The sequence below is a fragment of the Pan troglodytes genome, chromosome 4 (genome assembly GCF_028858775.2).
Source record: "Pan troglodytes isolate AG18354 chromosome 4, NHGRI_mPanTro3-v2.0_pri, whole genome shotgun sequence".
NCBI classification, from domain to species: Eukaryota; Metazoa; Chordata; class Mammalia; order Primates; family Hominidae; genus Pan; species Pan troglodytes.
Window position 1 is genome coordinate 155,251,982 of NC_072402.2, and position 13,889 is coordinate 155,265,870.

General features: G+C 46.7%; 1 protein-coding gene and 1 pseudogene across 3 annotated transcripts in view; one reads left to right on the plus strand and one right to left on the minus strand.

The window, feature by feature from the left end:
* Positions 1 to 8,776, minus strand: part of ADAM19 (ADAM metallopeptidase domain 19) — a 98,205-nt gene extending 89,429 nt beyond the window's left edge. For all 3 annotated transcript variants that reach the window (XM_016954120.4, XM_001137856.8, XM_009450056.5), the window contains exons 1-2: positions 8,539 to 8,776; positions 3,848 to 3,933 (exon numbers count right to left, since the gene is read on the minus strand). In XM_016954120.4, coding sequence (XP_016809609.3) covers positions 3,848 to 3,933; positions 8,539 to 8,632 — 180 coding nt within the window. In that variant the 5' untranslated portion in view covers positions 8,633 to 8,776. The remainder of the gene's footprint in view (positions 1 to 3,847; positions 3,934 to 8,538) is intronic.
* A 3,632-nt stretch (positions 8,777 to 12,408) lies between these two features.
* Positions 12,409 to 12,509, plus strand: LOC112209310 (U6 spliceosomal RNA; annotated as a pseudogene).
* The last annotated feature ends 1,380 nt before the right edge of the window (positions 12,510 to 13,889 follow it).

Here is a 13,889-nt window from a genome sequence, read left to right on the forward strand (position 1 = left end):
GAGTAGAGCTTCTAGCCCTTCTAAGGTTGACCTCAAAGCTTAGTTCTTGCATGTCTGAGAAAGTAGGTCACCTGTTCTGCCACCTCTGGTTAGAAGCCTACCTCGTCTAAGCACATTCCCCTTCCTCGCTGCAAACCCCACTCTGCATTAGGATTTGGGCATTTCTGAGACTTTGAGGTCACCAAGGGCTCTGATGAGATCTCAACATTCCGATCAAAGGCTCTTGGGCAACCCTGGCCATTGCCTAATTAATCGTATTACTTCATCTCAAGAAGGAACATTTCAAACCCACCGAAGTAGGAAGCTGGGGAGATGTTTGACCAATCACTTTCACTAAGAGATTCACTTCTCTGTTTGTCATGCCCTGATTCAGCTCTGCCAACACCTATTCTGGTTGCAGATCCTTTGCCACTTTATGGAGTTTTTGAGGCAGTGCCCTGCCCAATCACACTGAGCATCAGGGACCCCAGCTCCAAGTGGGCATTTAAGAAAGACCACACAGACCGGGCACGGTGGCTCACGCCTGTAATCCCAACACTTTGGGAGGCCAAGGTGGGCGGATCCCTGGAGATCAGGAGTTCGAGACCAGCCTGACCAACATGGAGAAACCCCATCTCTACTAAAAATACAAAATTAGCCAGGCATGGTGGCGCATGCCTGTAATCCCAGCTACTTGGGAGGCTGAGGCAGAAGAATCGCTTGAACCCAGGAGGCAGAGGTTGCGGTAAGCTGAGATCACGCCATTGCACTCCAGCCTAGGCAACAAGAGCGAAACTCCGTCTAAACAAAAAAAAATAAAAAAGAAAGAAAGAAAGACGACACAGCAACAGAGCTACAGCAATTCCCTCATCCAAGAGGTAGGTAACCATGTGACTGCCCCCACAGAAAATGAATACTGCCCCAAATCAAAGCACTATCTTCCCCTCCCCCAAAGAGACACAAGCTGCAGCAGGAATAGTAATCTTTTTTTTTTTTTTTTAAACAGAGTCTTGCTCTGTCACCCAGGCTGGAGTGCAGTGACCCAATCTTGGCTCACTGCAAACTCCATCTCCAGGGTTCAAGCCATTCTCATGCTCAGCCTCCCAAGTAGCTGGGATTACAGGTGTGCACCACCGCGCCTGGCTAATCTTTGTAATTTTAGTAGACAGGGTTTCTCCATGTTGGCCAGGCTGGTCTCGAACTCCTGACCTCAGGTGATCCACCCATCTCGGCCTCTCAAGGTGCTAGGATTACAGGGCATGAGCCACCATGCCCCGCCAGGAGTAGTAATCTTTATTTTTATGTGGGTGATCCAAAAATAATTCTCTCTATTCTGGAAGGTGCTCAGGCACTGATATTTAAAAAAGGATGTTCCCTTTTCCTATGGGGCATTTCAAGCAAAACAATGAAACTGCATTTTAAGGATCTATGAAGCTTTTCTGTCCAGCTCTACTGATGAGCTTTTCTGATGAAACTCCACTCTGTATTAAGAAGAGGCACCATCAGCTCTCCTCTCCTATGAAGTACAGTAAGCTGACCCACTATTTATACCTCTCCTAGGGATGGGTTAAAAATTCTTTCCCCTTCAGTCTAGATTAAATAGATCTTTAGCTCCATAGGGTTTTGGAAATCTGTCCTATATTTGCATTCCCCCTAAGATCTAGTACAATATTTAGTATACAGTATAAGTATTCAGTTAATGTTTAATGAATGTGAGCTTTAAGTCAGTGATGAGAAAAAGAGAAGAAAAAAGTGTTTAATGAGTGAATTAATTATATAAATGAGAATGAGAGGCCCAAGTGAAATCCAGCCTCTAGTCTCTCTCTCTTCAACATTCATTCATTTGTTCATTGAACAAATAGTTACGGTGTCAGGCACTATGCTGACTATTCCTACAGAATACAATGACCCATATGCTGGGCAGACAATGGTTGGGAACAAAGACAGGATCTGGTCCTCTGCTTTGTTCTCAGGCCCTTCCTGAGGATGCCCGGCATCCACATCTGGAGAGAACAAAGAAGCCTCTATAAAAAGTAGCAGGTCCATTCCTCAGGGGCTATGAATAGGTTGCAATACCCAAGATCTTAACTGTTAAAAGTAATCTGCTCTAGGATGACCATCCATTAATTTGTCGAGACTTTTCCTGAAGCTATTTTCAGCCTCTCCTACTTTTTGATGAAATGAATTCCATGCATTTACTGCCTTTAGGACAAAATGTTACTTGCTTTTATTTGTCCTGATTTTTCTTTTTTTTTGAGACAAGGTCTTGCATTGTCACTCAGACTGGAGGACAGTGATGCGACTATATCTTACTATAACCTCAAACTCCTGGGCTCAGGCGATCATCCCACCTCAGCCTTCAGAGTAGCTGGGACTACAGACACACACCCCTAGGTCTAGCTAATTTTCTTTTTTTTTTTTTTTTTGTAGAGATAGGATCTCAGTATGGTGCCCCAGGCTGGTCTTAAATTCCTGGCCTCAAATGATCCTCCTGCCTCAGCCTCCCAAAGTGCTGGGATTACAGGCTTGAGCCATCGCACTTGGTCTGTCCTAAAATTTACACTGTTAGGTTTCCTTGGTAAATCCAAGTTGGAGCCTTTTTGGACATGTCTGTATTATCCTGGCCAGAGTTTCAAGGATCCTGGACATTGCTCCTTTCCATTTATCTTTCCAGATTCAACAGCCACAATGTCTGAAGTCTTTCCTGACACATCTCTTTCCTGCTATAATCTTGCTCCTATATGTTGCCCAATAAATCACAAATCGTTTTAACCCAAAGAGATCTTAGAAAAAACCCCTCTCCCCAGCTTTCTTTTCTCCTTATTCTCTCTAAGCACTATTTTATAAATGAAGAAAATCTACCACTTCGCAAGTGGCAGGTCACATAGCTGGTTACTGGCACACAACAACCACATCTTCCTTTCTTGCTCTTTCACGTCTCACTTGCTGGAAAAACCAAAACCACAGTGGGGCACAGTGGCTGACGCCTGTAATCCCAACACTTTGAGAGGACGACGTGGGCGGATCACTTGAGGTCAGGAGTTCGAGACCACCCTGGACAACATGGTGAAAACCCATCTCTACTAAAAATACGAAAATTAGCCTGGCTTCGCAGCGCACACATGTAATCTCAGCTACTCCGGAAGCTAAGGCGTGAGAATCGCTTGAACCTGCCAGGCGGAGCTCACAGTGAGCCGAGATCATGCCACTGCACTCCAGCCTGTGCAACAGAGTGAGACTCTGTCAAAACAAACAAACAAACAAAAAAACAAAAAACAAAAACCAGAACCACAAAGAATATCCTAAATGCTCAGGTCCTCTCTGCAAGAACAGGACAGTGTTTTTTGTTTTCTTCCCAATCTCTTTGATAAAGCCTATGCGTTTTCCTGGTGTTCTGGCCAGGGGAGCCTACTGGATTTTAAGATACATTCCCCAGTACTAGGTCTCTAGGCTGCGTCTTATTAAAATAGTTTATAGTTTATATTATTATCTTTTTTCTCTCCAAGTACATTATTCCTTCAAGAAAATGAAGTATGTATTACGCAGAGCAAAAATAACAATGACAATATTTAATGAATTCCAATCAAGACTAAGTGATTTCTGTGACACCAACACATCTGCACTTAGCTTGTGTCAGCATTAATGTGAATTTTCATTTCCTCAACTAATAGCATTGGGAAGTGTTCTAGAAGTTTGTCATACAAGGAAGGAAAGTCCCATCTGTGATCTCCAAAATGGGCACCCAGAGGATAGAGTGGGCCAGAAACAGAACTAATGGTGATGACTGGGATTCTAAGAAAGTTGAGTAGGTAGCCCAAACCTCAGTTGTCAACTCCTGCCAGTGTAAATGAGGTCTTTTGAGTCTTACCTTTTCTCTCACGGGGCTTTCTGAAGTCTTCCACTGAGGTATGATAAGTTCATGCTGCAGCTTGGGGCTGCCTTCCTCACTTCCTCCTGCCAATACAAGATGCAAAACCATTGGAATCCCAGACCTCTATACCCCAGCTAAGCCACACATGCACTTTCTGTGAGCTGCCCCTGCACTGGGTCATTAGAAGACTTGCTGGATTTCAGGCTCTTGGCACTTCCTAGGAACTAGGCACTCTAGGTGTCGGTGATATTGTGGTAAATAGGACATATAAGGTCTCTGTACTTGTAAAGGTGGGAGACAGACAATGAACAAATGTTCTCACATGGTGCTAAGTACCCTGAATAAAATAAGTTGGGGTCATGGAATAAAGAGACATCTAGCAGGAGGTGCCTATTTGAAACAGGATGATCAGCATAGATGGCATTTGAGTCCTGAGGAGCCAGAAGGCAGCCATGCAAAAACGTGGGGGAAGAGTGCCCCAGGTAGAGGAAATAGCAAGTGCAATGGCCCTGCCTGAGCAGAAGTGAACTTGGCCTGTTGAAGGAACAAGCATAAGGTAGGGGTAGCTAGTAAATGAAAGAGGAAGTTGGTATGAGATGTGGTCAGCAAGACAGCCATGGGTCTGATAATGCAGAGACCATGGAGAGTGTCTGGATTTTCTTATAAATAGACTTGGAAGGCACTGGGTGTTTTAAATACAGAGCAATATGATCTGTGTTAAGTTTAAAAAAGATCACTCTGCCTGCGTGGTGGAGAATGGGGGTGGGGTGAGGCAGAGCGGCGAGAGTGAGAGCAGAAGCAGGAAGGCCAGGCTAGAGATATGCTGGAGCCCTGGTGAGAGATGATGGTGGCTCAGATTAGAATGACATCAGTGGAGAGGAATGAAGCGGTGGGATTCTGGGCATATTCTGGAGGTCAAGCCCATGAATATTGCTCCCGTGGAGCTTTAGTTTTCTTGCCTGTAAAATGAAGACAAAGATGCTACCTGCCCATCTCACAGCTTTATTGTGAAGAGTCAATATGAAATTGCCTCCTACTCCGCAGAGCATCAAGTTACATTAATTGGAGCTTCCTAATGGCAAGTTTACATTTGTATTCCACTTTCTACTTCCCAAATCACTCTCCCAAACCAGTTCTCCTTCATGCTCAAGGCAACCCTGGGAAGTAGGAAGTAGAAGTCCTGTTTTTTTTTTTTTTTCTTTTGAGACGGAGTCTCGCTTTGTCGCCCAGGCTGGAGTGCAGTGGTGTGATCTCGGCTCACTGCAAGCTCCGCCTCCCGGGTTCATGCCATTCTCCTGCCTCAGCCTCCCGAGTAGCTGGGACTACAGGCACCCGCCACCACACCCGGCTAATTTTTTTGTATTTTTAGTAGAGACGGGGAGGAGTCCTGTTTTGCAAGAAAGAGAATTTAAACTATAGGAGAGATTTGTTCAGGGCGCTGCAGAACTCAAATACTGGCTGCAGACTATCTTAACAAAATGGTAATTTCCCGACGCCTAAACAGACTGGTCTCCGTAGTGTTCCTGGGAATGGGGCTGAGGACTCCAAAATCTATTCTGTCTAAACTAACTACATCAATCATACAGAATATGAATGATAAAAAGATGGCCATAGTTGTTCTGTTAGAGTGGTGATTATGAGTAATTATTAACATTCTCTTCAGAATACCGACATAATGCACTTGCAGTCAACATAGATTTTAAAAATAATCTTATTGGACCAACACCAATTCATCAGACAGGCAAATATTAGAAACAATGCATTCATATATTTATCAAATATTTTCTGAGTACTTAACTATGTGCCAAGTACTATGCTATGAATAGGTGCTTAATATTCATGGAGGAACAAGACAAGCATACTGCAGGACAGGAACGGTGGCTCACAACCTGTAATCTCAGCAGTTTGGAGGTCCGAGGTGGGCGGATCACCTGAAGTCAGGAGTTTGAGACTAGCCTGGCCAACAAGGTGAAACCCTGTCTCTGCTAAAAATATGAAAATTAGCTGGGTGTGGTGGTGCATGCCTGTAATCCCAGCTACTTAGGAGGCTGAGGCACGAGAATCCCTTGAATCTGGGAGGCCAAGATTGCGCCAGTGCACTCCAGCCTGAGTGACAGAGCAAGACTCCATCTCAGAAATAAAAAAAAGACAAGCATCGCTCTTGCCCTGGTGGCTCTGATAAGTCTATATTATTTTAAACAAAAAGGAATTCTATAATATTTAATGGAGCATTTAATGGAATTAAATGATATCTATGATTGTAAAAAAATAGTGAAAGCAATCTAAAATCTCACCAAAAGAGGAACACAGTACATGTTAAGAAAAGGTCTCCAAAACTTGGAAATAAGGCAAAGAGCAAGCAAGATGTCTTCTCAGTGTCGTATTAGAGCATTGTTTAACAGTCCCACCCATGGATTACTGCATTATCTAGGGGAATGTACCATTGACTTTTTATTTACCATTGATTAAAAGCTATACTCTGTGAAGTTATATAATCTATATATATCTATAGAATTCTGTCTGACAGAGATGTAAGTGATTTCAGCATAGTAAAAAGATAACCTGGCCAGGCACAATGGCTCACACCTGTAATCCTAGCACTTTAGGAGGCCGAGGCGGGCGGATCACCTGAGGTCAGGAATTTGAGACTAGCCTGGCCAACATGGGGAAACCCCGTCTCTACGAAAAATACAAAAACTAGCCGGGTGTGGTGGCACATGCCAATAAGCCCAGCTACTCAGGAGGCTGAGGCAGGAGAATAGCTTGAACCCAGGAAGCAGAGATTGCAGTGAGCCCAGATCGTGCCACTGCATGCCAGCCTGGGCAACAGATAGAGACTCTGAAAAAAAAAAAAGAAAGAAAGAAAAGAAGGAATGAAGGAAGGAAATTAAAAAAGAAAGATAACCAAGAATTATGGTTTGCTTCATGGGGCATCCACCATTTCTGCATCTGCCCTGGGCCACATGATTTCAACATTCTTTCTCCAATGCTTGTATCACCCCTTTCTAATGCTCCCTGAATCAGCTTTACTCTCCTGTTTGCTACCTCATTAATGAGTTGAATAAATCTTGGCCACATTTGTATGAGTCGTGTTTTTAACTTTTGAAAACTTTGTATAGAGTCATTAAAATCATGTTTTACAGAGAATTTAATGATGTGGAAAACGCTCATGGTGTGAAGTGAAAAACGCAAGACACGAAACTGTACTTATGGGTATGGTTCCAATTTTATCAATATATATCCATAGGAACACACAAAGCATGGGGAGGGGAAAAAAAACAAAATATCAACAGCAACTGTGGATTTGGGGGTTGCAGATCATTTTCTTTTACACTTTTCGTTATTTCCCAGATATTCTACAGCAAGTGGACTCCAAGGACTCAAAACTCAGAGAAGGCGCCTGTGCTAGGAGCAGTAACTTGCTTTCCTTGTCTTTCTTCATGCTTTTCTCCTGCACTAAGCACTGACACAGGCCTGGTGCTACCCTAGAACCTCCTGTGCCTCAGTTTCCCTTTCGGTACAACAGCTCAAAGGGCGGTTCCTCTGAGCCCTTTGGGAGGACCGCCCGACCTCGGCCCCTGGAAGTTCCGAACTGTCGGAAGAGCTCTCAGCCTCTGGGTTTGAGGCGGCCCGGGGGTCCAGCCAGCCCACCCTCGCTCCGCCGGTGCTCGCTTTATTTGAAAACGCTGACTGTTGGTCCCCCAAGCAGCAGTCTGGAGTCAGCCCAGCCCGTCTGCAGCGGTGGAGCCAGGGCATAATGAGAGAACCCGGGCACCGCCCCCCGGGACCAAGCCTTCCGCGAAATCTGCTTAGAGCCCCCGAGGGATGGAGCCGGGGAGGGGGTTGGTGTCTGGGAAACTAGTCCTGAGAAACACGGACATCACCCGGCATCTTAGCTGGAAACATCGAGTCAGACCCCTTCGCTTCACAGAAGGGGAAACTGAGGACCAAAGAAGGCGGCCGTCGGGTTGGCGTGGAAAGAGAGCCCTGGTTTCCAGTGCCACCGCGGACCTCAACCCGTGGCGTGGCCATGGGCAAGTCCTTTCCCTTTTGTGGGCCTCGGTTTCCCCATCTGTGAAATGGGTGCGTTTGACTTGGCCTTCAGTAGGGCTCCTGCCAGCTCGGGGATCCGAAGTGTGCGGCTGCAGATACCCAGCGAGCCATCCCCTAGCCAAGGCTACCACAGTCTCCCGCGGGCATTTTATGTCCTACCCCACCAGTGTGGCAGGCACCGAGCCTGGTCCCAGGAAGCCGCTCCCAGGCCACACGGGCAGGGCGCTCGGGATGCTCGGCGTTGGCGAGTGCAGCGGGCGGTAGAGAGAAAGACAGACAGAGAGGCGGAGCGGACACGAGGGACCGTGAGAAAACGGAGGAGGATAAGCCCCGAGAACGGCGGAAAGAGAAGCCAAAAGCAGAAAAACAGAGGAAGGAGAAGGCGAGAAGGGAAGGCTAGCCAGTGAGCGAACCGGCTGTTTTCTGGCTGCGCCGGGTTTCCCCGACCTCTGCCACCTCCCAGGGCGCAGAACGTGGGAACAAAGCCCGGGCTCCCAGGCTGGGGGCGGCGGGGGCGCAGGCCCCGCGGAGTTGCGGGAGGCGCAGGGGTCGCGGTCCCAGCGCTCCGGACCCGCAGGGCTACTCCCAGGTCTCCGGGCCACCCAGCCTCCATCCCCCCGCGCCTGGCCACTTACTTGTCCATCCAGGCTCCCGCGCCGCCCGCGGCCGGAGGAGCTGCAGGGCAAACGCCAGCAAGCAGAGCCGGGCGGCGCCTGCGCCCCCTGGCATGGTGGCGGCGGCCCTTAGCGCTCGGCGCTCACACGCCCTCAGCCATACCTGCCCCCTGCCCGGCGGTGGAGGCGCGTCTGGAACCCCCCGGCTCGCCCCGCGCCTCCCCACCCGGCTCCCAGCCCTCGGCCGAGACGCTCCGCCCCCAGCCCCGCGGGCCTCCGCCGGGGGATGGAGGAGGGGAGGCCCCAGCTCGGAGGGGGCTGGAGGGAGGGGCCGGGGAGGAGCTGGCGAGACTCGGGGGAGCGGGGCTGGCTCAGGTGAGGGAGACCGCGGGGAAGGGAGAATCCGAGCCCCCCAGGAGGAGGGATTTGTGGTGGACACGGCCTGTAGAGGGTCGGGGACTCGGGCTTCTAGGAATTAAACTGGACCCCTCTCCGCACAGCGGCCCGTTTACTGTCCCGCACTGTGCCAGACGCCTTGGGTGACACTCAGAGGTGATTCACCCAGCGCCGTCCCCCGGGGGCCGCCACTCTCGGAGACAGGCTCAGAAAGAGTTAACCCAACCGCCAGGCACAAAGAACTAAGTGCTATATGGACTTCTTTTTTTTTTTTTTTTTTTAAGCAGGACACAAATCCAGGAGCCATTCCTTCTGCCTGGGAGGAGGGAGTGATGAAGACCAGAGGAATCCCAGAGGAGAAGCCATCTGAGATCGGGAGGAGGAGAAATGGAACATCAGGCGGAGGAAACAGCCCAGACAATCGCACTGGGACGTGAAAACCCTTGGGCTGCATGCGGGGAGAAAACCAGAATTGGGGATGGTTAGGGTTTTGGAGGGACACAGGGACATGTGACCAAAAATAATAATAACTACTGTTACTTATTGAGGACTTTCTATGTACTAGAATAAGAAAATCATGATAGCTAAGACTGATAAAACGCTAAGTGTCAAACGCTGTCTTCAGCACTTTACACATATTCACTTATTTAATTAATCGGAGAAAATAACTTTTATGAGCCAGGGACTCTGCATACATTATCTCTTTTCATTAGCCCAGTAATCCCATGGGGTAGGTACTAGTACTATCCCTGTTTTAGAAATGAGGAAATCAAACCTGAGAGGCTAAACCACTTGCCCAAGATTACACAGCTAATGTCAGTGCCTAGATTCAAACCCACATCCGTATAACTCCAGAGCCTGATGCAACACACCTTATTTTCCAGGTGGAGAAACTGATAATGAGAGAGAAATGACTTGCCTAAGATCCCTCAGCAAGTTTTAGCAAAGCCTCCTTGTAGAATCCCAGCCTCAAACCTCGTCCATCTGTTCCTTTTTCTGAGCCTCTTTAGTCAAACCCAGGTTGACTAGAGAAGTGCTAAGTGTTGGAGAGGGCGAGGCACTCCTGAAGATGATGGGTAGGTAGGTCTATCAAACCCTACTCATGGGCACCCATGAGGGAAATCAAATAAGTGGTTCTGGCCATTAATGTCGTTTGGGACTCCATTAGTCTCCAGCTGCTGTAAAATTCGTATCTTTCTGTGAACCCGAAATATCTGAGATAGGTCTCAGTCAATTTAGAAGGTTAATTTTGCCAAGGTTAAGAACGTGCTCATGACACAGCCTCAGGAGGTCCCAACATGTGCCCAGGGTGGTGGGGGTATAGCCTCCTTTTATATATTTTGGGGAGACATGAGACATCAATCAATATGTGTAGGATGTACATTGCTTCCGGTCCGGTAAGGCAAGACAACTCCAAGCTGCAGAAAGGGTGGTGCTTCCAGGTTATAAGTAGATAAGAAACAGAAGAGGTTACATTCTTTTGAGTCCTTGATCAACCTTCCACTGAATACACAATTTAGTCTAGCTCAGTGAATCTACATTTTTACATAAACAATAGGGCAGAAGAAGCAATCAGATATGCATTTGTTTCCGGTGAGCCTCAGAGGGATGACTTTAAATTCTGTCTGCCCTTTGTCCACAAGGAATTTCCTTGTGTGAAAATTGTGAGGAAGGTATGTAGCTGTTTCTCTTTGTAGCTATCTTATTTAAGAATAGGATGGTGGCCTGGCACTGTGGCTTAGGCCTGTAATCCCAGCACTTTGGGAGGCCAAGGCGGGCAGATCACCAGAGGTCAGGAATTCGAGACCAGTCTGACCAATGTGGCGAAACTCTGTCTCTACTAAAAATACAAAAAAAATTAGCCAGGCGTGGTGGCACACCTGTAATCCCAGCTACTCAGGAGGCTGAGGCAGGAGATCGCTTAAACCTCGGAAGTGGAGGTTGCAGTGAGCCAAGATCACGCCTCTGCACTCCAGCCTGGGCGACAGAGTGAGACTCTATTTCAAAAAAAAAAAAGAAGAAAAGAATAAAATGGGGGACAGGTTTGCCTGACATTGTTCCCAGCTTGACTTTTTCCTTGGCTTAGTGATTTGGGAGTCCTAAGATTTATTTTCCTTTCACACTTCTCGCATGCAGAATATATCCACCCCATCCCAGCAGCCCAAATGTCTTCACTCATTCCAGCATTAATTCCAAGTCTGAAGTGTCATCTAAATTTCATCTGTATTAGATATGGGTGAGACTTGAAGTTTGAGTCATCCTGAGGCAAAATTCCTCTCAGCTTCCAAATACAATGTGGTGGGAAAGGCATAGGATAGACGTGCTGATTCCAAAAGAGAGATACTGAAAAGAACAAGGTGACAGTCCCCAAAAGTGCAAAACCTAGCAAGGCAAATTCCATCAGATCATAATGCTCTACAACAATCTTCTTTGGCTGGATATTCTGCCCTGTAGGCCCACTGGGTCAGCAGTGTCACCCCCACAGCACCAGGCAGTGGCCAGCACCATAGCTCTTTGTCACAGTCCCCCACCCCAAGGCACTGGGCAGGGGCAGCCTGGCCTGCTCAAGAGAAGGAGACTCCACCCTTTCACTCCCTGCCTCCCCAACAGCCCGCTGTGGTGGGAGTGGCAACCCTGATGATCTGTGAATCATTTTTCTTAAAGAATGAAGCGAGCTGTATTGTCCTGTCCCGTAGAACAAAATTCTAAAAGCCTTCCTTTGTTTCATCCTGTCTTTATTCCTTTTGGTCTAAATTGGCAATGTCTTTGCTGGTAAAACCCATCTCTATTTCTGACTTCTAATGAGATGGCTGACTAGCTCCATGGGTTATTGTCCAGCCACACCCTTAGTGTCCTCTCCAGAAAATCCTTTTTTATTTTTTGCAATATGAATAGGCCAATAATTTTCCAAATCTTCAAGTTCTGTTTCCTTTTTGCTTAGCAATTCCTTCCATTTATCTCCATCCACTCACATTTTACATAAGTACCGAGGAGAAGCCAGGCCTCATCTTCAACACTTTGGAAATCTCTGCAGCTGAATATTTAAGTTCATCACTTGCAATTTCTACTTTCCACAAAACACTAGAACACAATTGGTGGTGGAGAAAACACAAACTCAAAGTGCTTTTTCCTCTTCTCTCACTCAACACAACAACAATCAACAGAGAAGACTTCTGTGATCAAAGATGTGGGGGCTTTCCCCACACACCAAGCGCAGTGAATTTAGACACTATAGATAGCATCAGATCCCACAGGTTGAGGTCTCAGTTTCCAAGACTGGGCCCCCTTCAGACACCAGATGTGTGTTCTTCCAGAACTTCTGACCAACTGGCTTCCAGTTGGGGTTCCCAGGACACCTCTTTGGGTTCAATTAGTTTACCAGAGCAGCTCACAGAACTCAGAGAAGCACTTGTTTACATGAACCCAGCAAGGCCTATGTCTTCAGATTCTTCTTGACCTCTCTGTGCAACATTCCTTCCTCAACAGTATGTGGCAGCTTGCTTCAGCACTACGTCTATTAAATTGGAAAGATACAGAGATTACCCTGGCTCCTGTGCAAGGATGACATGAAAATTCATGATGCATTCTATACTTTAAAAGTAAAAAATAAAGAGTATAGGGCAGGATCATCTCTGCAATGAGGGTCTATGACTCACAATTAGATTATAGTCCTGCTGTAGGCAGGTGAAAGAAGGGCAGAAGAAGGTCAGATTCTGTTTCCTGACACCTGTTTCTGAGGCCTAAAGTGCCCCAACATCATAACAAAAGACTATAACAAGGGCTATGGGAGATATGAGCCAGGAACCATGGATTAAAACCAATATACATATGTATCATAATATCACAGCAATTCAGCTGAACCCTTTGCCACGTTGTAAGTAGTATTGGGGTTCAGAAACCAATATCCCAAGATATGGCACTTTGACACATTAAACTAAAGAAGTCTTAAGGTCTCTTTGACCTTCCCCCACACTCTCCTGTCTCTCAATCCTTTGTCTCTCCCAAAGCACAGCATGAAGTTGTTCTCTGAAGTTCCCTTATGTGCCTAAAGTCTGGACCTGCCAAGGAAGACAACAGTCTCGGGTGCCTTCCCTGTGTTTTCATTAACTGCATTCATATCGCAGGAAGACTGAAGTCTGTCAATACACCTGAACAGACTTTTGTCACAAACCATTGTCAGGTCTGTGGGACAAAAGACTCTGTCCTAGGCCATTGTATGTTCTTCAAGCCCACTGAATTCCCCTAAAAATCAAGTACTATCCCCCGAAAATCATCCGCACTCCCCTATCTCCCTTTCCCCTAAGAAGTAGGGTATATAAATGTCCGTACCCCAATGGGATATTGGACAATCACTCTGTGATTCTCTCCCATGCATGCTAATAAATTTGTATGCATTGTCTCCAGTTAATCTGCCTTTTGTGAGTTGATTTTTTGCTGAAACTTCAGAGGGCAAAGGGGAAGTTTTCCCTTAGCCCCTACACAAGAATCACCTTTCCTGCAGTTTCCAATAACATGTTCCTCATTTCCATCGTAGACCTCACCAGAATAGCTCTTAATATTCATATTTCTACTAATATTCTGTTCCTGGTGATATATGCATTCCCTAAGATGACAGAAGCTTTCTCTATAGCTCTCCTCCTGTCTTCCTGAGCCCTGGCCAGAATCACCTTTAACATCTACACTTCCATCAACAGTCCTTCAAAGCAATCTTGGCTTTTTCTAGCATGCACCTCAAAGCTCATCCAGCCTCTACCGATTACCTGGTTCCAAACTCACTTCTGCATTTTCAGGTATTTTGTTATAGCATAGCCCACTTCTCAGGATCAAAACCTGTATTAGTCTGCTAAGGCTGCCAAAACAAAATAGCACAGACTGGTGGCTTAAACAACAGACTTTTTTTTTTTTTTTTTTTTTTTTTTTGAGACAGAGTCTCTCTCTGTTGCTCAGGCTGGAGTGCAGTGGTGCGATCTTGGCTC